General features: G+C 41.2%; 1 protein-coding gene across 1 annotated transcript in view; it reads left to right on the top strand.

Annotated features, from left to right (window-relative positions):
• Positions 1-799: 799 nt before the first annotated feature.
• The window catches only part of LOC138986515 (rhox homeobox family member 2-like), a 28,211-nt gene continuing 4,449 nt past the window's right edge, over positions 800-24,561 (top strand). The window contains exons 1-2 of the mRNA XM_070366658.1: positions 800-1,042; positions 1,207-1,597. Coding sequence (XP_070222759.1) covers positions 937-1,042; positions 1,207-1,597 — 497 coding nt within the window. The 5' untranslated portion in view covers positions 800-936. The remainder of the gene's footprint in view (positions 1,043-1,206; positions 1,598-24,561) is intronic.

Below are 24,561 nucleotides of genomic sequence, written 5' to 3' on the forward strand. Positions count from 1 at the left end.
CTTGAGTGTTCTAAACACTGTGCAGGTTTCTACACTTGCAATTTGATGTGGATTTGTTACTAAAATAGGCTAACGGCCTTTCTTAAGGGGGTGGGCTGGGTTTTGTTTTGTTTTCGTAGTGCATCTGAGCATCCCACCTGCTCAGGAACCCTTCAGCCTGGAGACCACTGCAAAACTCAGAGCCTCACTGCAAAAACTCAGAGCAAGCAAAGGCCTAGCTGGTCCAATTATACACGGGGTTTATTTTCCTGTAAACAAACAGATGGCCCTCCATATCTGTGGGTTTCACATCCGCAGATGCGGAGGGCCCGCTTTGGGACTTGAGCATTCGCAGATTTTTGTATCCCCTGAGGGTCCTGGAACCAATCCCCGGCGACACCAAGGGGTGAACGTATTAGTTTGATTGCTTCTCCTTACTTAGTACTGGCTGCTAGATATGGCGGGCTGAGCCAGGAGATAGTCCCCAAACGTTTCTCCAAGGTCTACGGAGCTAGGGTGAGGGCCTGCTTTTCCCGTCCACAAATCAGGCACAGGCCCTTGGTCTGGGAAGACGCCAGACCAAGTGCGCAGTACTTGGTCAGCTAAGTTGCAACTAAGTTTGCCTGAGTTCTGCTCTCACTCACGCTCCCTACCAGCGCCCCCCGTGGTGCGCACCTGGAGTCTCCCCCGCCCCCGCACCTCCTGCCCACCCCGCCCCGGCCCCCAGGACAGCCTAGCTCCTGCCGCATGCACACCTCAGCTGACCCAACCCACAGCAGCCAATGATAAACACCCAGGGAGCGTGTATCCGGACTCTAGTCCTGACCCGACGCCAGAGTAGGCCTAACGGTGCCATATTGCGGGCCGCCGCTTCTAGCCCTGAGTCCAGAGCCGGGGTCTCGGGAGATCCAGGACAGCCTCCGCTGAAGGCACAGCCTCCTGGACAGCGGTCGCAACATGAAGCCTCAGCCGCAGCGTGGCCACAATGCCGATGCCAACACCGACGCGGCCGTCGCGGGCTTCCTCAGGCTGGGGGTCAAGGAGAATCGGGAAGAAGCTCGCGGTCAGTGGCAGGCTGGGCGCTCGGTTCACAGGGTTCCTGGAAACGAATTTCCCTAGGGAGGGGCGAGCGGGAGGATTCCTCCTCAGACGCGGCGGGTTCCTGCCTCTTCCTCAGCGGGCTCGCTCGACGGCCTGATCTTTGGCTTTGGGTTTCTTGTCTTGCAGAGGCCGAGCCCGCGAAGGTCTCGCTTCCTGGAGAGAGGGGAGAGGAGCCGAAGGCTCAGTCCGAACCTGAGCAGGGAGCAGCCGCGGAGGGGAAAGAGGCGGGATATGAAGAAGGAGAAGAAAAGGAAGGCGGCGATGTGGGCGCGGGAGATGCGGGCCCCCCGGATGGGGAAAGCCGCGAGGCCAAGGCTGCGGTAGAGGCTGAGGCGGGCGCGGGCGGCGGCGAAGACGGAGAGAAGGGCGGGGAGGAGCAGCGCCCGGGAGCCGCCGTCGAGGTTCGGAAGGCGGCAGACAGGCGCCACCGAGTCTCCCGGCACACCTTCACGCTGGAGCAGCTGCGGGAGCTGGAGGGAGTTTTCCACTGCACTCCGTATCTCGATGTGGCCATGCAGTAAGCGGGCAGCTCTGGGGGCGTCGGCTGAGGCGAGCGGGTCCCTGTCCTCAGCTCCGGAGTTGAAAACCCCGGGGCCTGGGGCGGGGGCGGGGGCTCCTCTGCCCGGTGGGGATCGAGGCAGTATTACGGTGGGGAGTTTGAATAAGTCACGTGGGGAAACTGTCGGCCCACAGTTAACAAATGAGTCGCCTGAGGCATGGTGGAGTACGTGCGCGGTTGGATTCTATTTTGATTTGAAATATTGGTCATCAGTTATTCATGGATTATATTTGCATTAACGTAAAGACTACATTGAACGTGAAAGTGAAAGTGAAAGTCGCTCAGTCGTGTCAGACTCTTTGGGACCCCATGGACTGTATAGTCCATGGAATTCTCTAGGCCAGAATACTGGAGTGGGTAGCAGTTCCAATCTCCAGGGAATCTTCCCAACCCAGGGATCTCCCCCATTGCAAGAGGATGCTTCACCAGCTGAGCCACCAGGGAAGCCCAAATACTACATTGAAAGAAAAGTGAAAGTGAAGTCGCTCAGTCGTGTCCGACTCTTTGCGATCCCATGGACTGTAGTCTACCAGGCTTCTCTGTCCATGGGATTTTCCAGGCAAGAGTACTGGAGTGGGTTGCCATTTCCTTCTCCAGGGGATCTTCCTGACCCAGGGATCGACCCCAGGTCTCCTGCATTGCAGGCAGACGCTTTACCCTCTGAGCCACCAGGGAATACTGCATTAAAAGATCCTTTATCTTAATTACTGAATTTTTAGTTATCCTTAAAGTTTGTGCCTGAGGTAGAATTGTCCCTAAAGCAAGCTACAGGGTGGAGAATGAATGGATTGCTGAGTGTCTGTGAATGCAGATAAAATGTTAAAAGCTATCATTTACGTTGCACTTACTGTGTTATGCACTGGTCCTAAAGGGTTTTCTACAGATTGTCATTGACTCTTCACAACCCTATGTGAATGTGGTAGCTACTGTTTTTTATCCCCGCTTCACCTGTTAAAAAACTGAAGCCCAGAGATGTGAAGAGACTTGCCCAAGATCCACACAGCTGGGATGTGGCTGTTCAATAGGCAAGGCCAGAGGTGATGGTGTGTTGGTCCAGGTAGTGGTAATAGAAGTGAAGAGATTAAAGAGGTATTTAGAAGGTAAAATTGATAGCAATTCATGGTAGTTTGGACATAGGAGTAAAAGGAAATGATTAAGAAAAAGATCTGAATTTCTGATTTGCCCAACTGAATGGCAGGTGGTATACTCACTGAGCTAGGGCATATTGAAAGAGTGACAGAAATTTGCAAGAGACAGAGAAGGACTGATTGGAGAGGCTGTAGGCAAACCATATCATGGAAACCTCCATGGTGGTAGATGATTTATTGAGAAGGGATGGTGAATAGCATCAACTTTGGCTCAGTATTTTCTGTTCAGTTTGATTACTCCAAGTTTGGTTGGCTTTTGCTGTGTGATAATTCTAAGAATCAGCCCAATTTCTCCCTTTCTCAAGTGTCAAACTCAAGATGCCCCTTGATTTGGGTGTCTAGAACTACCTATATCTCATTTATACCTTTTGACTGCCTTCACCCAGGTCCCCCACCTGACTCCCTCTGGTAACCACCAATCTAATCTCTCTTTTTTTAGTTTGTTTCCTTTTGAAGTATAATTGACCTACAACAATATGTTAGTTCCTGTTCTACAACATCAGATCAGATCAGATCAGTCGCTCAGTCGTGTCCGACTCTTTGCGACCCCATGAATCGCAGCACGCCAGGCCTCCCTGTCCACCACCAACTCCCAGAGTTGACTCAGACTCACATCCAACAAGTCAGTGATGCCATCCAGCCATCTCATCCTCTGTCGTCCCCTTCTCCTCCTGCCCCCAATCCCTCCCGGCGTCAGAGTCTTTTCCAATGAGTCAACTCTTCACATGAGGTGGCCAAAGTACTGGAGTTTGAGCTTTAGCATCATTCCTTCCAAAGAAATCCCAGGGCTGATCTCCTTCTGAATGGACTGGTTGGATCTCCTTGCAGTCCAAGGGAGTCTCAAGAGTCTTCTCCAACACCACAGTTCAAAAGCCATCAATTCTTCGGTGCTCAGCCTTCTTCACAGTCCAACTCTCACATCCATACATGACCACAGGAAAAACCATAGCCTTGACTAGACGGACCTTTATTGGCAAAGTAATGTCTCTGCTTTTGAATATGCTATCTAGGTTGGTCATAACTTTCCTTCCAAGGAGTAAGTGTCTTTTAATTTCATGGCTGCAGTCACCATCTGTCGTGATTTTGGAGCCCAGAAAAATAAAGTCTGACACTGTATCCACTGTTTCCCCATCTATTTCCCATGAAGTGGTGGGACCGGATGTCATGATCTTCGTTTTCTGAATGTTGAGCTTTAAGCCAACTTTTTCACTCTCCACTTTCACTTTCATCAAGAGGCTTTTTAGTTCCTCTTCACTTTCTGCCATAAGGGTGGTGTCATCTGCATATCTGAGGTTATTGATATTTCTCTCGGCAATCTTGATTCCAGCTTGTGTTTCTTCCAGTCCAGCGTTTCTCATGATGTACTCTGCATATAAGTTAAATAAACAGGGTGACAATATACAGCCTCGACGTACTCCTTTTCCTATTTGGAACCAGTCTGTTGTTCCATGTCCAGTTCTAACTGTTGCTTCCTGACCTGCATTCAGGTGTTCTGGTATTCCCATCTCTTTCAGAATTTTCCACGGTTTATTGTGATCCACACAGTCAATGGCTTTGGCATAGTCAATAAAGCAGAAATAGATGTTTTTTTTGAACTCTCTTGCTTTTTACACGATCCAGCGGATGTTGGCAATTTGATCTCTGGTTCCTCTGCCTTTTCTAAAACCAGCTTGAACATCAAGAAGTTCACGGTTCATATATTGCTGAAGCCTGGCTTGGAGAATTTTGAGCATTACTTTACTAGCGTGTGAGATGAGTGCAATTGGCTATTCCAAATCCTGAAAGATGATGCTGTGAAAGTGCTGCACTCAATATGACAGCAAATTTGGAAAACTCAGCAGTGGCCACAGGACTGGAAAAGGTCAGTTTTCATTCCAATCCCAAAGAAAGGGAATGCCAAAGAATGCTCAAACTACTGCACAATTGCACTCATCTCACACGCTAGTAAAGTAATGCTCAAAATTCTCCAAGCCAGGCTTCAGCAATACATGAACCGTGAACTTCCTGATGTTGTACAACATAGTGATTCATTATCTCTATACATGTAAAAATGGTCACCATGAGTCTGTCACCATAAAATATATTCTATAATTATTGACTATATTCCCCACACTGTACATTTCATACCAGTTATTCATTTATTTTTCAACTGGAAGTTTTTACCTCTTAATCTCCTTCACCTATTTCTCTCCTCCCCCCACCCCTCCTTTCAGACAACCACCTGTTTTTTTTTTTTTTTTTTCTGTATGTATAATTTTGTCTCTGTTTAGTTACATTTGTTCATTTGTTTCATTTATTAGATTCCACATGTAAGTGAAATCATACAGTGTTTGTCTTTCTGTGTCTGACTTATTTCACTAAACATAATACTCTCTAGGTCCATCCACATTGTTACAAATAGCATAATTTCATTCATTTGTATGACTGAGAAGTATTCCATTGTATATATATACCACATCTTATTTATCCATGTATCTGTTACTGGGCACTTAGGTTGCTTTCATATTTTGGCTGTTGTAAATAATGCTGCTGTGAACATTGAGGTGCAAATATCATTTTGAATTACTGTTTTCGTTTTCTTTGATATTTACCCAAGAGTGGAATTGCTGGATCGTACGATAGTTCTACTTTTAGTCTTTTGGAGAAACCTCCATACTGTTTTCCATAGTGGCTGCACCAGTTTACATTCCCACAGTGTAGGATTCCCTTTTCTCCACATCCTTGCCAACATTTGTTATCCTTTTGATGATAGCCATTTGACAGGTATGAGGTGATCTCATTATGGTCTTGATTTGCGTTTCTCTGATGATTAACAGTGTTGAGCATATTTTTTCATATGTCTGTTGGCCATCTGTGTATCTTCTTTGGAAAAATATCTATTCAGGTCTTCTGCCCATTTTTGCATTAGGTTCTTCATTTTTTGATATGAGTTGTATGAAGTGGAGTGAAAGTCACTCAGTCGTGTCCAACTCTGTGACCCCATGGGCTATACAGTCCATGGAATTCTCCAGGCCAGAATACTAGAGTGGGTAGCCTTTGCCTTCTACAGGGGATCTTCCCAATCCAGGGCTCGAACCCAGGTCTTCTGCATTGCAGGTGGATTCTTTACCAGCTGGGCCATACAAGGGAAGCCCAAGAATACTGGGGTGGGTAGCCTATCCCTTCTCCAGCAGATCTTCCCAACCCAGGAATAGAACCAGGGTCGCCTGCATTGCAGGCGGATTCTTTACCAACTGAGCTATGAAAGAAGCCCGACTTGTTTTTATAAATATTGGATATTAAGTCCTTGTCAGTAATATCCTTTGCAAAAATTTTCTCTGATCCAGTAGGTTGTTCTTTTGTTTTGTATATGGTTTCCTTTGCTGTGCAAAAGCTTTTAAGTTCAATTAGGTCTCATTTGCTTGTTTTTGCTTTTATTTTTTTGTCTTAGGAGACAGATCCCAAAAAGTATTGCTGTGATTCATGTCAAAGAGTGTTCTGCCTGTTTTCCTCTAGGAGTTTTATAGTATCTAGTCTTACATTGCCTTATGGAGAAGGCGATGGCACCCCACTCCAGTACTCTTGCCTGGAAGATCCCATGGACAAAGGAGCCTAGTAGGCTGCAGTCCATGGGGTCACTAAGAGTTGGACATGACTGAGCGACTTCACTTTCACTTTTCACTTTCATGCACTGGAGAAGGAAATGGCAACCCACTCCAGTGTTCTTACCTGGAGAATCCCAGGGATGGGGGTGCCTGGTGGGCTGCCGTCTATGAGGTTGCCCAGAGTTGGACACAACTGAAGTGACTTAGCAGTCTTACATTTAGGTCATTAATCCATTTTGGGCTTATTTTTTAATGTTCTGTGAGAAAATGTTCTAATTTCTTTGACATGCAGCTGTCCAGTATTCCTAGTACCACTTATTAAAGAGACTGTTTTCTCTGTTGTATATTCTTACTTGCTTTGTCATAGATGGACGATAAGTACTTGGGTTTATTTCTGGACTTTCTCGTCTGTTCTAGTGATCCATGTGCCTGTTCTTAATGCCAGTACCATATTGAGTTTTTTTGTGTTTTTTTTTTTGCTACACCCCATGGCTGGAAAAGGAGTATCAAGGCTGTATATTGTCACCCTCTTATTTAACCTGTATGCATAGTACATCATGAGAAACGCTGGGCTGGAAGAACTGAACTGAACTGATGGCATTCAGAATCTTCTCTGACCAGGGATCGAACCCAAGCCCCCTGTAGTGAAAGGGCAGTATCAGGTGTCTTAACCACTGGACTGCCAGGGAAGTGCATTGATGACTATAGCTTTGTGGTATAGTCTGAAGCCAGGGAGTGTGAAACCTCTAGCTTTCTTTTTTATTTTTTTTTCCTCAAGATTACTTTGGTCTTTTGTGGTTTCACATAAATTTCAGGATTATTTATTCTTTGGGTGAATTTATTGTTGGGTAAACAATGTCATATATTTCACTTTTTTGTAGGTTCTTTTAGTTTTTTTTTTTAATTAATTTTTATTGGAGTATAATTGCTTTACAGTGTTGTATTGGTTTCTCCAGTACAGCAAAACGAATGAGCTATATACACATAGCCCCTCTTTTTTTTTTTTTTCTTTACCTGTCATGTATTTTGATAGAGCTTGCATTAAATCTGTAGATTGCTTTGGGTTGTATGGATATTTTAGCGATATTAATTCTTCCAATCCAAGAACATAGATTATCTTTCCATTTCTTTGTATAATTTTTAAATTCCTTCAGCAGTGTTTTATAGTTTTCAGAGTATAGGTCTTTCACTTGATGAAAGCTTATTTCACTTCCTTTGGTGAAACCAAACCTCCTTGGTTAAGATTATTCTTAGGTATTCTTTTTAATGCTATTTCAAATTTTATTCTTTTTAATGCTATTTTAAATGGGATTGTTTTCTTGCTTTCTCTGATAGCTTATTATTAAGTGTATAGAAAAGAAACACATTTCTATATATTAATCTTGAATCCTGAAACTGTACTGAATTCATTTATTAGTTCTAATAGATTTTTGGTGGAGACTTTAAAGTTATCTTTTCTAAAAAATTGAGGAGTAGTTGATACACAATATTATATGTTTTAGGTGTACAACATAGTGATTCGCAATTTTTAAAGGTTGTACTCCACTATAGTTCTTATGAAATATTGGCTGTATTCCCTGTGCTGTACAATGTATCCTTGTAGCTTATTTATTTTATACATAGTAGTTTGTACTTGTTAATCCACTACCCCTATCTTGTCCCTCTCTCTTGTCTCTCCTCACGGATAACCACTAGGTTATTGTCTATATCTGTGAGGCTTCTTTTTTGGTTATATTCAATAGTTTGTTTTCAGTTTTAGATTCCACATATAAGTGGCATCATACACCATCTGCCTTTCTCTGTCCTACTTATTTATTTCACTGAGCATAATACCCTCCAAGTCCATCCATGTTGTTGCAGATGGCAAAATTTCATTCTTTTTAATGTTGAGTAGTATTCTGTTGTATGTATATACCATATCTTCTTTATCCATGCCTATGTTGATGGACACTTAACGTTCCTTCCATATCTTGGCTGTCGTGAATAATGCTGGTATGAACATTGGGGTGCATGTATCTTTTGGGATTAGTTTTTCTTTTTTTTTAATATATACCTGGGATTGAAATTTCGGGGTCTTATGGTAGTTCAGTTTTTAAGTTTTTGAGAAACCTCCATACTGTTTTCTGCAGTGGCTGCACCAACTTACATTCCCAGCAACAGTGTGCAAGTGTTCTCTTTTCTCCACAAGCTTACCAACATTTGTTATTTGTAGTCTTTTTGATGATAGCCATTCTGACATGTGTGAGGTGATATCTCATTGTAGTTTTGGTTTGCATTTCTCTTGTGATTAGTGATGTCTGTTTTATTGAGGTGTAGTTGATTTCAAATATTCTATTAGTTTCAGATGTGCAACATACTGACTGAAAATTTTTATAGATTATTCTTCATTTAAAGTTATTATAAGATATTGGCTGTATTCCTGCTGCTGTAAAATAAATACATCCTTTTTAATTTTCCCATTCAGTTTCATTACTAGTAATTGATCTGTTCAAATTTTCTATTTCTTCTTGCTTCAGTCTTGGTAGACTGTACATTTCTAGGAATTTGTTAATTTCTTCTAGGTTATCCATTTTATTGATGTCTAATTAATTGTTCATAGTAGTCTCTTATGATCCTTTGTATTTCTGTGGTGTTGATTGTAACTTCTTTTTCATTTCTGATTTTATAGATTTGGACCCTCTTTTTCTTGATGAGTCTGGCTAAAGATTTATATATTTTATTTACTTTTTCAAAGAATCAACTCTTATTTGCATTGCTATTTTATATATTTTAAAATATATTTCATTTATTTCTTCTCTGATTTTTGTGATTTCTCCCTTGTACTAACTTTGGGTTTTGTTAGTTCTCCTTTTTCTAGTTCCTTTAGGTGTGCAGATAGGTTGCTTATGTGAGATTTTTCTTATTTCCTGAGGAAAGCTTGAATTACTACAAACCTCCCTCTGAAAACTGCTTTTAGTACATCCCATAGATTTTGGATTATTGTGTTTTCATTTTTGTTTGTTGCCGGGTTTGTTTGTTTGTTTGTTTGTTTTTCATCTTTGATTTCTTCAATGACTCATTCACTGTTTGGTAGCATTTTGTCTAGCCTCCATGTACTTGTGTTTTTTTGAAGCTTTTTTCCTTGCAGTTGATTTCTAGTCTCACAGCATTGTAGTTGGAAAAGATGCTTGATACCATTTCAGTTTTCTTAAATTTATTGACACTTGTTTTGTAGAGAATGTTCCACGTGCACAAGAGAATGTGTTCAGTTCACTTCAGTTGCTCAGTCGTGTTTGATACTTTGCAATCCCATGGACTGCAGTACGCCAGGCCTCCCTGTCCATTGCCAACTCCCGGAGTTTACTCAAACTAATGTCCATTGAGTTGGTGATGCCATCCAACCATTTCATCCTCTTTCATTCCCGTCACCTCCTGCCTTCAATCTTTCTGAGCATCAGGGTCTTTTCCAATGAGTCAGTTCTTCCCATCAGGTGGCCAAAGTATTGGAGTTTCAGCTTCAGCATCAGTCCTTCCAATGAATATTCAGGACTGATTTCCTTTAGGATGGACTGCTTGGATCTCCTTGTAGTCCAAGGGACTCTCAAGAGTCTTCTCAACACCACAGTTCAAAAGCATTGATTCTTCTGCACTCAGCTTTTATAATCCAACTCTCAGGTCCTTACATGACTACTGGAAAAACCAGAGTTTTGACTAGACAACCCTTTGTTGGCAAAGTAATGTCTCTGCTTTTGAATATGCTGTTTAGATTGGTCATAACTTTTCTTCCAAGGAACAAGCGTCTTTTAATTTCATGGCTGCAATCGCCATCTGCAGTGATTTTGGAGCCCCCCAAAATAAAGTCTGCCACCGTTTCCACTGTTTCCCCATCTATTTGCCATGAAGTGATGGGACCAGATGCCATGATCTTAGTTTTCTGAATGTTGAGCTTTAAGCCAACTTTTTCACTCTCCTGTTTCACTTTCATCAAGAGGCTCTTTATTTCTTCTTCACTTTCTGCCATAAGGGTGGTGTCATCTGCATATCTGAGATTATTGATATTTCTCCTGGCAATCTTGATTCCAGCTTGTGCTTCATCCAGCCTGATGTTTCTCATGATGTACTCTGCGTATAAGTTAAATAAGCAGGGTGACAATATATAGCATTGACAAACTCCTTTCCCGATTTGAAACCAGTCTGTTGTTCCGTGTCCAGTTCTGACTGTTGCTTCCTGATCTGCATACAGATTTCCCAGGAAGCAGGTCAGGTGGTCTGGTATTCCCATCTCTTTAACAATCTTCCACAGTTATTGTGATCCACACAGTCAAAGGCTTTGGCATAGTCATTAAAGCAGAAATAGATGTTTATCTGGAACTCCCTTGCTTTTTTTGATGATCCAATGGATATTGGCTATTTGATCTCTGGTTGAAAGTTCATGGTTCACGCACTGTTGAAGGCTGGCTTGGAGAATTTTGAGCATTACTTTGCTAGCGTGTGAGATGAGAGCAATTGTGCGGTAGTTTGAGCGTTCTTTGGCATTGCTTTTCTTTGGGATTGGAATGAAAACTGACCTTTTCCAGTCCTGTGGCCACTGCTGAGTTTTCCAAATTTGCTGGCATATAAGTGCAGCACTTTCACAGCATCATATTTCAGGATTTGAAATAGCTCAACTGGAATTCCATCACCTCCACTAGCTTTGTTTGTAGTGATGCTTCCTAAGTCCCACTTGACTTCACATTCCAGGATGCCTGGCTCGAGGTGAGTGATCACACCATCATCTTCATCTGGGTCATGAAGAACGTTTTTGTTTAGTTCTTCCATGTATTCTTGCCACCTCTACTTAATATTTTCTGCTTCTATTAGGTCATTACCATCTCTGTCTTTTATTGTGCCCATCTTTGCATGAAACGTTCCCTTGGTATCTCTAATTTTCTTTTTAAAATTTTGTTATTTTTATTTGTAATGTTATTGATGTATAGTTGTATAATATTATACTGGTTTTAGGTGTACAACTCATGATGCATCATTTGTATACATTGTGCAGGGATTACAACAATAAGTTTAGTTATCCTGTGCCACCATACAAGGTAATACAATAATATTAACTACAATACCTGTGCTGTATATTACATCCCCATGACATGTTTTTTTAAATTAATTTATTTATTTTACTTTACAATATTGTATTGGTTTTTGCCATACATTGAATTGAATCTTCTGTGAGTGTACATGTGTTCCCCATCCTGAACCTCCCTCACACCTCCCTCCCCATCCCATCCCTCTGGGTCATCCCAGTGCAACAGCCCCGAGCACCCTGTATCATGCATCAAACCTGGCCTGAAGATTTGTTTCACATACGATATTTTACATGTTTCAATGCCATTCTCATATCTCGTATCATACCACCCTCGGCCTCTCCCACAGAGTCCAAAAGACTGTTCAATACATCTGTGTCTCTTGCTGTCTTGCATACAGGGTTATCGTTACCTTCTTTCTAAATTCCATATATATGTGTTAGTATACTGCACCTGACCTGCCTCTTGAGAAACTTATATGCAGGTCAGGAAGCAACAGTTAGAACTGAACATGCAACAACAGACTGGTTCCAAATAGGAAAAGGAGTACGTCAAGGCTGTATATTGTCACTGTGTTTATTTAACTTATATGCAGAGTACATCATGAGAAATGCTGGGCTGGAAGAAGCACAAGCTGGAATCAAGATTGCCAGGAGAAATATCAATAACCTCAGATATGCAGATGATACCACCCTTATGGCAGAAAGTGAAGAGGAACTAAAGAGCCTCTTGATGAAAGTGAAAGAGGAGAGTGAAAAAATTGGCTTAAAGCTCAACATTCAGAAAACAAAGATCATGGCATCTGGTCCCACCACTTCATGGGAAATAGATGGGGAAACAGTGGATACAGTGTCAGACTTTATTTTTTTGGGCTCCAAAATCACTACACATGGTGATTGCAGCCATGAAATTAAAAGACGCTTACTCCTTGGAAGGAAAGTTATGACCAACCTAGACAGCATATTCAAAAGCAGAGACATTACTTTGCCAATAAAGGTCTGTCTAGTCAAGGCTATGGTTTTCCTGTGGTCATGTATGGATGTGAGAGTTGGACTGTGAAGAAAGCTGAGCGCCAAAGAATTGATGCTTTTGAACTGTGGTGTTGGAGAAGACTCTTGAGACTCCCTTGGACTGCAAGGAGATCCAACCAGTCCATTCTAAAGGAGATCAGTCCTGGGTGTTCTTTGGAAGGAATGATGCTAAAGCTGAAACTCCAGTAGTTTAGCCACCTCCTGCGAAGAGTTGACTCATTGGAAAAGACTCTGATGCTGGGAGGGATTGGGGGAGGAGGAGAAGGGGACGACAGAGGATGAGATGGCTGGATGACATCACCAACTTGATGGACATGAGTTTGAGTGAACTCCGGGAGTTCGTGATGGACAGGGAGGCCTGGCGTGCTGCAATTCATGGGGTCGCAGAGTCGGACACGACTGAGTTGCTGAACTGAACTGAACTGATACTGTATTTGTGTTTTTCTTTCTGGCTTACTTCACTCTGTATAATAGGCTCCAGTCATCCACCTCATAGAACTGATTCAAATGTATTCTTTTTAATGACGGAATAATATTCCATTTTGTATATGTACCACAGCTTTCTTATCCATTCATCTGCTGATGGACATCTAGGTTGCTTCCATGTCCTGGCTATTATAAATAATGCTGTGATGAACATTGGGGTTCACGTGTCTCTTTGATTCTGGTTTCCTCAGTGTGTATGCCCAGCAGTGGGTTTGCTGGGTCATGTGGCAGTTCTATTTTCAGTTTTTTAAGGAATCTCCACACTGTTATCCCTAGTGGCTGTAGTAGTTTGCATTCTCACCAACAGTGAAAGAGGGTTCCCTTTTCTCCACACCCTCTCCAGCATTTATTATTTGTAGACTTTTGGATCGCAGCCATTCTGACTGGTGTGAAATGGTACCTCATTGTGGTTTTGATTTGCATTTCTCTGATAATGAGTGATGTTGAGCATCTTTTCATGTGTTTGTTAGCCATCTGTATGTCTTCTTTGGAGAAATGTCTGTTTAGTTATTTGGCCCACTTTTGATTGGGTCTTTTATTTTTCTGGAAATGTGCTGCAGGAGTTGTTTGTATATTTTTGAGATTAGTTCTTTGTCCGTTGCTTTGTTTGCTATTATTTTCTCCCATTCTGAAGGCTGTCTTTTCACCTTGCTTCGAGTTTCCTTTGTTGTGCAGAAGGTTTTAATTTTAATTAGGTCCCATTTGTTTATTTTTGCTTTTATTTCCCATATTCTGAAAAGTGGGTCATAGAGGATCCTGCTGTGATTTATGTCAGAGAGTGTTTTGCCTATGTTTTCCTCTAGGAGTTTTATAGTTTCTGGTCTTACATTTAGATCTTTAATCCATTTTGAGTTTATTTTTGTGTATGGTGTTAGAAAGTGTTCTAGTTTCATTCTTTTACATGTGGTTGACCAGTTTTCCCAGCACCACTTATTAAAGAGATTATCTTTTCTCCATTGTATATTCTTTCTTCCTTTGTCAAGATAAGATGTTCATAGGTGTGTGGATTTATCTCTGGGCTTTCTATTTTTTTCCATGAATCTATATTTCTGTCTTTGTACCAGTACCATACTGTCTTGATGACTGTGGCTTCATAGTAGAGCCTGAAGTCAGGCAGGTTCATTCCTTCAGTTCTGTCCTTCTTTCTCAAGATTTCTTTGGCTATTAAAAGTTTTTTGTATTTCCATACAAATTGTGAAATTATTTGTTCTAGTTCTCTGAAAAATATCATTGGTAGCTTGATAGGGATTGCACTGAATCTATAGATTGCTTTGGGTAGTATACTCATTTTCACTATATTGATTCTTCCAATCCAAGCACTCGGTATATTTCTCCATCTATTAGTGTCCTCTTTGATTTCTTTCACCAGTGTTTTATAGCTTTCTATGTATGGGTCTTTTTGTTTCTTTAGGTAGATATATTCCTAAGTATTTTATTCTTTTCATTGAAATGGTGAATGGAATTGTTTCCTTAATTTCTGTTTTATCATTGTTAGTCTATAGGAATGCAAGGGATTTCTGTGTGTTAATTTTATATCCTGCAACTTTACTATATTCATTGATTAGCTCTAGTAATTTTCTGGTGGAGTCTTTAGGGTTTTCTATGTAGAGGATCATATAATCTGCAAACAGTGAGAGTTTTACTTCTTCTTTTCTAATCTGGATTCATTTTATTTCTTTTTCTGCTCTGATTGCTGAGGCCAAAACTTCCAAAACTGTTGAATAGTAGTGGTGAGAGTGGGCACCCTTGTCTTGTTCCTGACTTTAGGGGAAATCCTTTCAATGTTTCACCATTGAGGATAATGTTTGCTGTGGGTTTGTCATATATAGCTTTTATTATGTTGAGGTATGTTCCTTCTATTGCTGCTTTCTGGAGGGTTTTTATCATGAATGGATGTTGAATTTTGTCAAAGGCTTTCTCTGCATCTATTGAGATAATCATATGGTTTTTATTTTTCAACATGTTAATGTGGTGTATTACATTGACTGATTTGTGGATATTGAAGAATCCTTGCATCCCTGGGATAAAGCCCACTTAGTCATGATGTATGATCTTTTTAATATGTTGTTGGATTCTATTTGCTAGAATTTTGTTAAGGATTTTTGCATCTACGTTCATCAGTGATATTGTCCTGTAGTTTTCTTTTTTGTGGCATCTTTGTCAGGTTTTGGTATTAGGGTGATGGTGGCCTCATAGAATGAGTTTGGAAGTTTACCTTCCTCTGCAATTTTCTGGAAGAGTTTGAGTAGGATAGGTGTTAGTTCTTCTTTAAATTTTCATAGAATTCAGCTGTGAAGCCGTCTGGTCTTGGGGTTTGTTTGTTGGAAGATATCTTGTTACAGTTTCAATTTCTGTGCTTGTGATGGGTCTGTTAAGATTTTCTGTTTCTTCCTGGTTCAGTTTTGGAAAGTTGTACTTTTCTAAGAATTTGTACATTTCTTCCAAGTTGTCCATTTTATTGGCATATAGTTGCTGATAATAGTCTCTTATGATCCTTTGTATTTCTGTGTTGTCTGTTGTGATCTCTCCATTTTCATTTCTAATTTTGTTGATTTGATTTTTCTCCCTTTGTTTCTTGATGAGTCTGGCTAAAGGTTTGTCAATTTTATTTATCCTCTCAAAGAACCACCTTTTGGTTTTGTTGATTTTTGCTATGGTGTCTTTTGTTTCTTTTGCATTAATTTCTGCCCTAATTTTTAAGATTTCTTTCCTTCTCCTAACCCTGGGTTTCATAATTTCTTTCTTTTCAAGTTGCTTTAGGTGTAGAGTTAGGTTATTTATTTGACTTTTTTCTTGTTTCTTGAGGTAAGCCTGTATTGCTATGAACCATCCCCTTAGTACTGCTTTTACAGTGTCCTGTAGGTTTTGGGTTGTTGTGTTTTCATTTTCATTTGTTTCTATGCATATTTTGATTTCTTTTTTGATTTCTTCTGTGATTTTTTAGTTGATCAGCAGCATGTTGTTCAGCCTCCATATGTTGGGATTTTTAATAGTTTTTTCTCCTGTAATTGAGATCTAATCTTACTGCATTGTGGTCAGAAAAGATGCGTGGAATGATTTCAATTTTTTTTTTAATTTACCAAGGCTAGATTTATGGCCCAAGATGTGGTCTATCCTGGAGAAAGTTCCGTGTGTACTTGAGAAAAAGGTGAAATTCATTGTTTTGGGATGAAATGTCCTATAGATATCAATTAGGTCTAACTATCTATTGTATCATTTAAAGTTTGTGTTTCTTTGTTAATTTTCTATTTAGTTCATCTATCCATAGGTGTGAGTGGGGTATTAAAGTCTCCCACTATTATTTTGTTATTGTTAATTTCCCCTTTCATACTTGTTAGCATTTGTCTTACATATTGTGGTGCTTCTATGTTGCTGCTGCTGCTAAGTCGCTTCAGTCATGTCCGACTCTGTGCGACCCCATAGATGGCCTCCTACCAGGCTCCTCTGTTCCTGGGATTCTCCAGGCAAGAACACTGGAGTGGGTTGCCATTTCCTTCTCCAATGCATGAAAGTGAAAAGTGAAAGTGAAGTTTCTCAGTCGTGTCCAACTCTTAGCGACCTCATGGACCCCAGTGTACCAGGCTCCTCCGTCCATGGGATTTTCCAGGCAAGAGTACTGGAATGTGGTGCCATTGCCTTCTCCGGCTCCTATGCTGGGTGCATATATATTTATGATTGTTATATCTTCTTCAATTGATCCTTTGATCATTATGCAGTGTCTTTCTTTGTCTCTTTTCACAGCCTTTGTTTTAAAGTCTATTTTATCTGATATGAGTATTGCTCCTCCTGCTTTCTTTTGGTCTCTATTTGCACAGAATATCTTTTTCCAACCCTTCACTTTCAGTCTGTATGTGTCCCTTGTCTCGAAGTGGGTCTCTTGTAGACAACATATATAGGGGTCTTGTTTTTGTATCCATTAAGCCAGTCTTTGTCTTTTGGTTGGGGCATTCAACCCATTTACATTTAAGGTAATTACTGATAAATATGATCCCATTGCCATTTACTTTATTGTTTTGGGTTCAAGTTTATACACCCTTTTTGTGTTTCCTGCCTAGAGAAGATCCTTTAGCATTTGTTGGAGAGCTGGTTTGGTGGTGCTGAATTCTCTCAGCTTTTGCATGTCTGTAAAGCTTTTGATTTCTCCTTCATATTTGAATGAGATCCTTGCTGGGTACAGTGATGTGGGCTGTAGGTTATTTTCTTTCATCACTTTAAGTATTCCCTGCCATTCCCTCCTGCCTGAAGAGTTTCTATTGAACGATCAGCTGTTATCCTTATGGGGATCCCCTTGTGTGTTATTTGTTGTTGTTCCCTTGCTGCTTTTAATATTTGTTCTTTGTGTTTGATCTTTGTTAATTTGATTAATATGTGTCTTGGGGTGTTTTGCCTTGGGTTTATCCTGTTTGGGACTCTCTGGGTTTCTTGGACTTGAGTGATTATTTCCTTCCCCATTTTAGGGAAGTTTTCAGCTATTATCTCCTCAAGTATTTTCTCATGGTCTTTCTTTTTGTCTTCTTCTTCTGTGACTCCTATGACTCGAATATTGGGGCGTTTAACATTGTCCCAGAGGTCTCTGAGGTTGTCTTCATTTCTTTTAATTCGTTTTTCTTTTTTCCTCTGATTCATTTATTTCTACCATTGTATCTTCTACCTCACTTATTGTATTTTCTGCCTCTGTTATTCTACTGTTGGTTCCCTCCAGAGTGTTTTGATCTAATTTATTGCATTATTCATTATATATTGACTCTTTTTTATTTCTTCTAGGTCCTTGTTAAACCTTTCTTGCATCTTCTCAATCCTTGTCTCCAGGCTATTTATCTGTAACTCCAATTTGTTTTCAATATTTTGGATCATTTTTGCTATCATTATTTGGAATTCTTCATCAGGTAGATTCCCTATCTCTTCCTCTTTTGTTTGATTTGGTGGGCATTTATCCTGTTCCTTTACCTGCTGGGTATTTCTCTGTCTTTTCATCTTGTTTATATTGCTGTGTTTGGGGTGGCTTTTGTGGCAGTTGGTGGTTCCTCTTTATTGTGGAGGTTCCTGACTGTGGGTGGGGCTGGACGCATGGCTTGTCAAGGTTTCCTGGTTAGGAAAGCATATGTCAGTGTTCTGATGGGTCGAGCTGGATTTCTTCTCTCTGGAGTGCAGTGAAGTGTCCAGTAATGAGTTTTGAGATGTCAGTGGGTTTGGTGTGACTTTGGGCAGCCTGTATATTGAGGCTCAGGGTTATGTTCCTGTGTTGCTGGAGAATTTGCATGGTATGTCTTGCTCTGGAACTTGTCTGCCCTTGGGTGGTGCTTGGTTTCAGTGTAGGTGTGGAGGCGTTTGATAAGCTCCTATTGATTAATGTTCCCTGGATTCAGGAGTTTTCTGGTGTTCTCAGGATTTGGACTTAAGCCTCCTGCCTCTGGTTTTCAGTATTATTCTTACAGTAGCCTCAAGACTTCTCCATCTATAGAGCACTGATGATAAAACATCTAAGTTAATGATGAAACGTTTCTCCACAGTGAGGGACACCTGGAGAATTACACAGAGTTACATGGAGAAGAGAAGAGGGAGGAGGGAGATAGAAGTGACCAGGAGGAGAAGAGGGGGAATCAAAAGGGGAGAGAGCAAGCTAGCCAGTAATCAGTTCCCTATGTGCTGTCCACAGTCTGGACCCCTCAGAGATGTTCATGGAGTTACACAGAGAAGAGAAGAGGGGGGAAGGAGACAGAGGTGGCCAGGATGATAAAAGGGGGAATTAAAAGGAGAGAGACAGATCCAGCCAGTAATCAGTTCCCTAAGTGTTCTCCACAGCCCAGAACACACAAAGAGATTCACCTAGTTGGGTAGAGAAGGAAAGGGGGAGGGGGGAGATAGAGGCGACCTGGTGGAGAAAAAGGAGAGTCCAAAGGGGGAGAGAGCAGTCAGGCCAGTGATTTCGCTCCCAAGTAAAAATGGGTACTGAAGATTGGGTTCTTAAAGTTACAAAGTTGATAACAAATACCAAAAAGCAAAGATTAAAAATTTTGATTAGTGGTTATATTCTCAAAAATACAATATTAAAAAAAAAAAAAAAAAAAAAAATGAAACAAAACAAAAGCAAAACACAAAGTCACAGAAATTATAATATATATATATGAAGTTTGCTTTAAAAATAGGGCCTTTCTTTTTTTTTTCCCCTAAGGTAATAGTAGGTTATAAAAATGAAAATTAAACGAGTAATGGGGACTTAAAAATAACAAAAAAAGTAAAATAATAAAATTAAAATAAAATGAAACAAAAAAATTTTTTTAATTTAAAAATGATAAAAGTAAAAATATATCTAAGACTTTCCCTGGAGCTGTTGTGGACAGTGTGGGGTCAGTTCATTTTCAGATAGTTTCTTGGTCTGGCTTGTACTTCTCACTGTCTATGGATAGGCCCCTTCCTATATATCGGTGCTAACTACAGGATTTTAATCTATTGCACCTGCCACTTCCAAAGTGGTTCCCTCTGTTTATGTTAGCTTCTTCTGTTTGCTGGTCTCTTCAGTGTCTAATTTCCGCCCTGATACAAGGGGTGCAGTGGTGGTCACTTTTTTTTTAGGCTCGCTTGTTCAGTCGTGCTTTGGGGAGGGAGGAACACTGCAAACAAATATCACTGCGTGTGTTCAGTTATTAAGCCACACTGGGTTTGCTCCGCTCACGGCGTGTGTGCTTTCCCAGTCTACACTGTTCAGACTCTAGGTTTCTTTGCCAGGAACTGTCTGATGCGGGCCCTGGTTTGCATGCACTTCCCAGGTCTAAGCTGCTCAGGTTCAGGTTCTCGGGTACTCTGCAAAGGCGCAGACTTGGTTGGGCCTGCTTTTGCGCCCGTCCCAGGTCCGAGCAGCTCAGGTGACCAGGTCCTTGGCGCGCGTAGTCGCCCCCAGTTGAAGGCTGTGACTTATCCCCTCCTCTGTCCCAGCCGCTCGGTTTTTTGGGTGTACAACGGGCGCGCCTTCTCTCTTCTGGGAAGCTGATCTCTGGCTGCGACCCTCCCGGTGCATGTCGACCATCCACAATCCCAAGAAGTCTTGGTTAGCAATGAAATCTGCTTGCAGTTTGGTATAGGATGCCTCTCTGAGGCTGCGATTGCCCCGTTCCAGCTCTGGCTGCCCTCGCCTGCCTGTCTCCAGTGGGGTATGGACTGGTCCACAGCCAGCTAGCTCTGCTCAGTCCTTTGTTCTGTGAGCTTGCCTAGAGGTGGTTAGGGCTTTTTGCAGGATCACAGGATAACTATCCCACAGTCTGGGTTGCTATCTCAAGCTAGTTCCCTCAGATTGCCCTCAGGGCATTCAGGCCTGGTCCTTATCCTAAGCAATGCCATCCACCTCTCCCTGTCCCTCCGCTGCTTGCTGGTGGGGGATGCGAGCCTCTGGGCTGTCGCACCACTGGGAGTTGCTGTTGGGCACGTAATCTGTGGGTTTTAATTATTTATTTTTTTTCCCTGTTATTTTGCCCTCTGAGATTCCAAGGCTCCCCACAGACCCACCAGAGAGAGTATTTCCTGATGTTTGGAAACCTCTCTTTTTTAAGACTCCCTTCCCTTGACGGATCTACGTCCCTACCTCTTTTGTCTCTCTTTTTATCTTTTATATTTTGTCCTACCTCCTTTTGAAGACAATGGTCTGCTTTTCTGGGTGCCTGATGTCCTCTGCCAGCATTCAGAAGTTGTTCTGTGGAATTTGCTCAGCGCTCGAATGTTATTTCAATGAATTTGTGGGGGAGAAAGTGGTCTCCCAGTCCTATTCCTCCACCATCTTAGGACCGCCCCATCTAATTTTCTTGAAGAGAGCTCTAGTTTTTCCCATTCTATTGTTTTCCTCTATTTCTTTGCATTGATTGCTGAGGAAGTCTTTCTTATCTCTCCTTGCTATTCTTTGGAACTCTGCATTCAAATGGGTATATCTTTCCTTTTCTCCTTTGCCTTTCACTTCTCTTCTTTTCATAGCTGTTTCTAAGGCCTCCTCAGACAACCACTTTGCCTTTTTCATTTTTTTTCCCTTGGGGATGGTCTTGATCCCTCCTTCCTGTACAATATCATGAACCTCTGTCCATAGATCTTCAGGCACTCTGTCTATCAGATCTAATCCCTTGAATCTATTTGTCACTTCCACTGTATAATTGTAAGGGATTTAATTTAGGTCATATCTGAATGGTGTAGTGCTTTTCCCTACTCTCTTCAATTTAAGTCTGAATGTGCCAATAAGGAGTTTATGGTCTGTGCCACAGTCAGCTCCCAGTCTTGTTTCTGCTGACTGTATAGAACTCCTCTGCTGCAAAGAATATAATCAGTCTGATTTCAGTATTGCCCATCTGGTGATGTCCATGTGTAGAGTCTTCTTTTGTGTTGTTGGAAGAGGGTGTTTGCTATGACCAGTGCATTGTCTTGACAAAACTCTGTTAGCCTTTGCCCTGCTTCATTCTGTACTCCAAGGCCAAATTTGCCTGTTACTCCAGGTATTTCTTGACTTTCCACTTTTGCATTCCAGTCCCTTATAATGAAAAGGACATCTTTTTTTGGGTGTTAGTTCTAGAAGGTCTTGTAGTTCTTCATAGAACTGTTCAACTTCAGCTTCTTCAGCATTACTGGTCAGGGCATAGACTTGGATTACTGTGATATTGAATGGTTTGCCTTGGAAACAAACGGAGATCATTCTGTCGTTTTTGAGATTTCATCCACGTACTTCCTTTCGGACTCCTTTGTTGACTATGATGGCTACTCCATTTCTTTTAAGGGATTCCTGCCCACAGTAGTAGATATAATGGTCATCCAAGCTAAATTCACCCATTCCAGTCCACCTTAGTTTATTGATTCCTAAAATGTCGACATTCCTAAAATGTCAACGTGTATTCTGCTGCTTTTGGATGGGATGCTCTATCAGTCCATTAAGTCTAATATGTCATTTGAGATCAGTGTTTCCTTATTGATTTTCTGTCTGGATGATCTGTCCGGTGATGTAAGTGGGGTGTCACAGTCCTGAATATCATGTTTACTGTCAGTTTCTCCTTTATGTTTGTTAGTACCTACTGTATGTATTTTAGGTGCTCTTATGTTGGGTGTCTATATATTTATAGTTGTTACATCTTCTTGAGTTGATTCTATGTTAATTATGTAATGTCTGTCTCTTGTTATGGTCTCTGTTTGAAAGACTAGTTTATCTGATACAAGTGTTCCTATCCCAGCTTTCTTTTGATTTACATTTGCATGGGATACCTTTTTTGCATCCTCTCACTTTTTGTCTGAGTATTTAGATCAGCAGGGAGACTCCTGTAGGCAGCGTGTATGTGGGATTTGTTTCTGTGTCCAGTCAGCCACTCTGTGTCTTTTAATTGAAGCATTTATTCCATGTATATTTAAAGTAATTATTGGTAGGTATATATTTACTGCCATTTTGTTAATTCTTTTCTTTTTGTTCTTTTCTTCTTCTTTGCTCTCTTCCTTTGTGATTTGATGGCTTTCTTTAGTGTTATGTTTGGATTCCTTTCTCTTTTGTTGTATGTGTGTCCATTATAGATTTTTGGTTTGTGGTTACCATGAGGTTTATATAGCTAGTGTATTCGGTTATGCTTACATATACATATGTTTGTATATGTATTCTTTTTCACATTCTTTTCCATTACAGTTTATTATATGATAATGAATAACCTTCCCTGTGCTATACAGTAAATCCTTCTTTTTTAATCTATTTTATATATGGTAGTGTGCATCTGTTAATCCCATACTCCCAACTTATTCCCCCTCCTCAGAAACCATAAATTTGTTTTCTACCTCTGTGAATCTGTTTCTGTTTTGTAAAAAAGTTCATTTGTACTGTTTTGTGATTCTGCATGTAAAGTGATATCTTATAATGTTTGTCTTTGTTGGAATTAATTCACTTTGTCTAATACTATCCAGGTCCACCCACATGGTTACAAATGGCAGAATTTCCTTCTTTTTATGGCTGAGTAATATTCCATTGTGTACACATACAACATCTTTATCCATTCATCTGTTGATGAACACTTAGAGTGCTTCCATGTTTTAGCTGTTGTAAACAGTGCCATTATGAACATTGGTGTATGTGTATCTTTTTTAATTAGAATTTTGCTCTTTTCTAGATATATGCCCAGATGTTTGATAAGCAGTGTTGAGAATCTTTTCATGTGCTTGATGGCCATCTATATGTCTTCTTTGAAAAAATATCTGGGCATAATTTAAAAACTACAGAAATAGCTCATACAACTTAATAACAACAGCAACAAAAACCCAACCCAATCAAAAAAGGGGCAGAAGACCAAAACAGAGATTTCTCCAAAGAAGACACGTCTGTGTGTGTGCACCTTTGTGTCCAACTCTTTGTGACCCCATGGATTCTTGTCTTGGAGATTCCATGCACAGAGAAGCCTGACAGGCTACAGTCCCATACATTCACAATGAGTTGGACACGATAGAGCACATATGTGCCCACACACGCACACATGTCTTCTTTGGAGAAATGTCAATTTAGGTCTTCTCATTTTTTGATTGAGTTGTTTTGTCATTGTTATTGAGTTGTATGAGCTGTTTGCATATTTTGAAAATTTAGCTCTTGTCAATTGCATCATTCATGAATACTTTGTTCTGTTTTGTAAACCTATGGACTTTCGTTTTCTTTATGGCTTCCTTTGCTGTGTAAAAGCTTATAACTTTACTTTTTATTCTTTTCTTATTTGTGTTAATAGCCTTTTCTTTTTTGCTTAGAGAAGTTCCTTTAATATTTCTTGTAAATCATGTTTAGTGGTGTTGAACACTTAGCTTTACTTGTCTCTAAAAGTCTTTATCTCTTCTTCAACTCTGAATGATAGCTTTTCCAGGTAGAGTATTCTTTGCTGTAGATTTTCCCCCTTTGGTCACATTAAATACACTCTGTCACTTCCTCTGGTCATCAGAGCTATATGCTCCAGGAGTGCTTTCTATATGGGCTGTATGAGCCCTTCCATTGTGGTGGGCTGAGTACCATGGGTGGACCCCTGGTCTGGTGGTTACCAGGCATTGCCTAGTGCATAGGCTGCTGGCCCACCGGTGTTTGGGGCTGGGTCCTGGGACCTCTGGTGGGCAAGCGTGGTTCTTGGGTGACTGGGGACTCAGAAGCTCCTATGGCAAATGACTTGTTGCTGAGTGAGGCTGTGACCCTGCCTGGCTAGCGGCTTGGTTTGGGGTGTGCCAGGATTAGTGCCAATAGACTGGGGGGAGGGCTGGGTCACAGTACTAATAATCTAGAGGGAGGATTTCAAACTGGCCCTTGCCAGCAGCAGAGTGCTCACGGTCCAACAAACACCTTAAAATGGCTGCTGCCAGCATCTGTGTCCCCAGGGTGAGCTGTAGTTGTTTCTTGCCTCTTTAGGAGATTCTCCAGATCAACAGGTAGGTCTGATCGAGGCTCCTTTCAAATCACTGCTTCTGCCCTGGGTCCCGGAGCATGTGAGACTTTGGGTTCACCCTTTCAGAGTGGAGTCTCAGTTTCTCACAGCTCCTGGTCTCCTGAAAGGAAGCCCTGCTGGTCTTCAAAGCCAAATGTTCTGAGGGCTTATCTTCCCAGCTCAGGACCCCAGGCTAGGAAATCTAGTGTGCTCAGACACCTTGCTTCTTGTG

This window comes from Bos mutus, chromosome X, assembly GCF_027580195.1.
Source record: "Bos mutus isolate GX-2022 chromosome X, NWIPB_WYAK_1.1, whole genome shotgun sequence".
Taxonomy (NCBI): Eukaryota; Metazoa; Chordata; class Mammalia; order Artiodactyla; family Bovidae; genus Bos; species Bos mutus.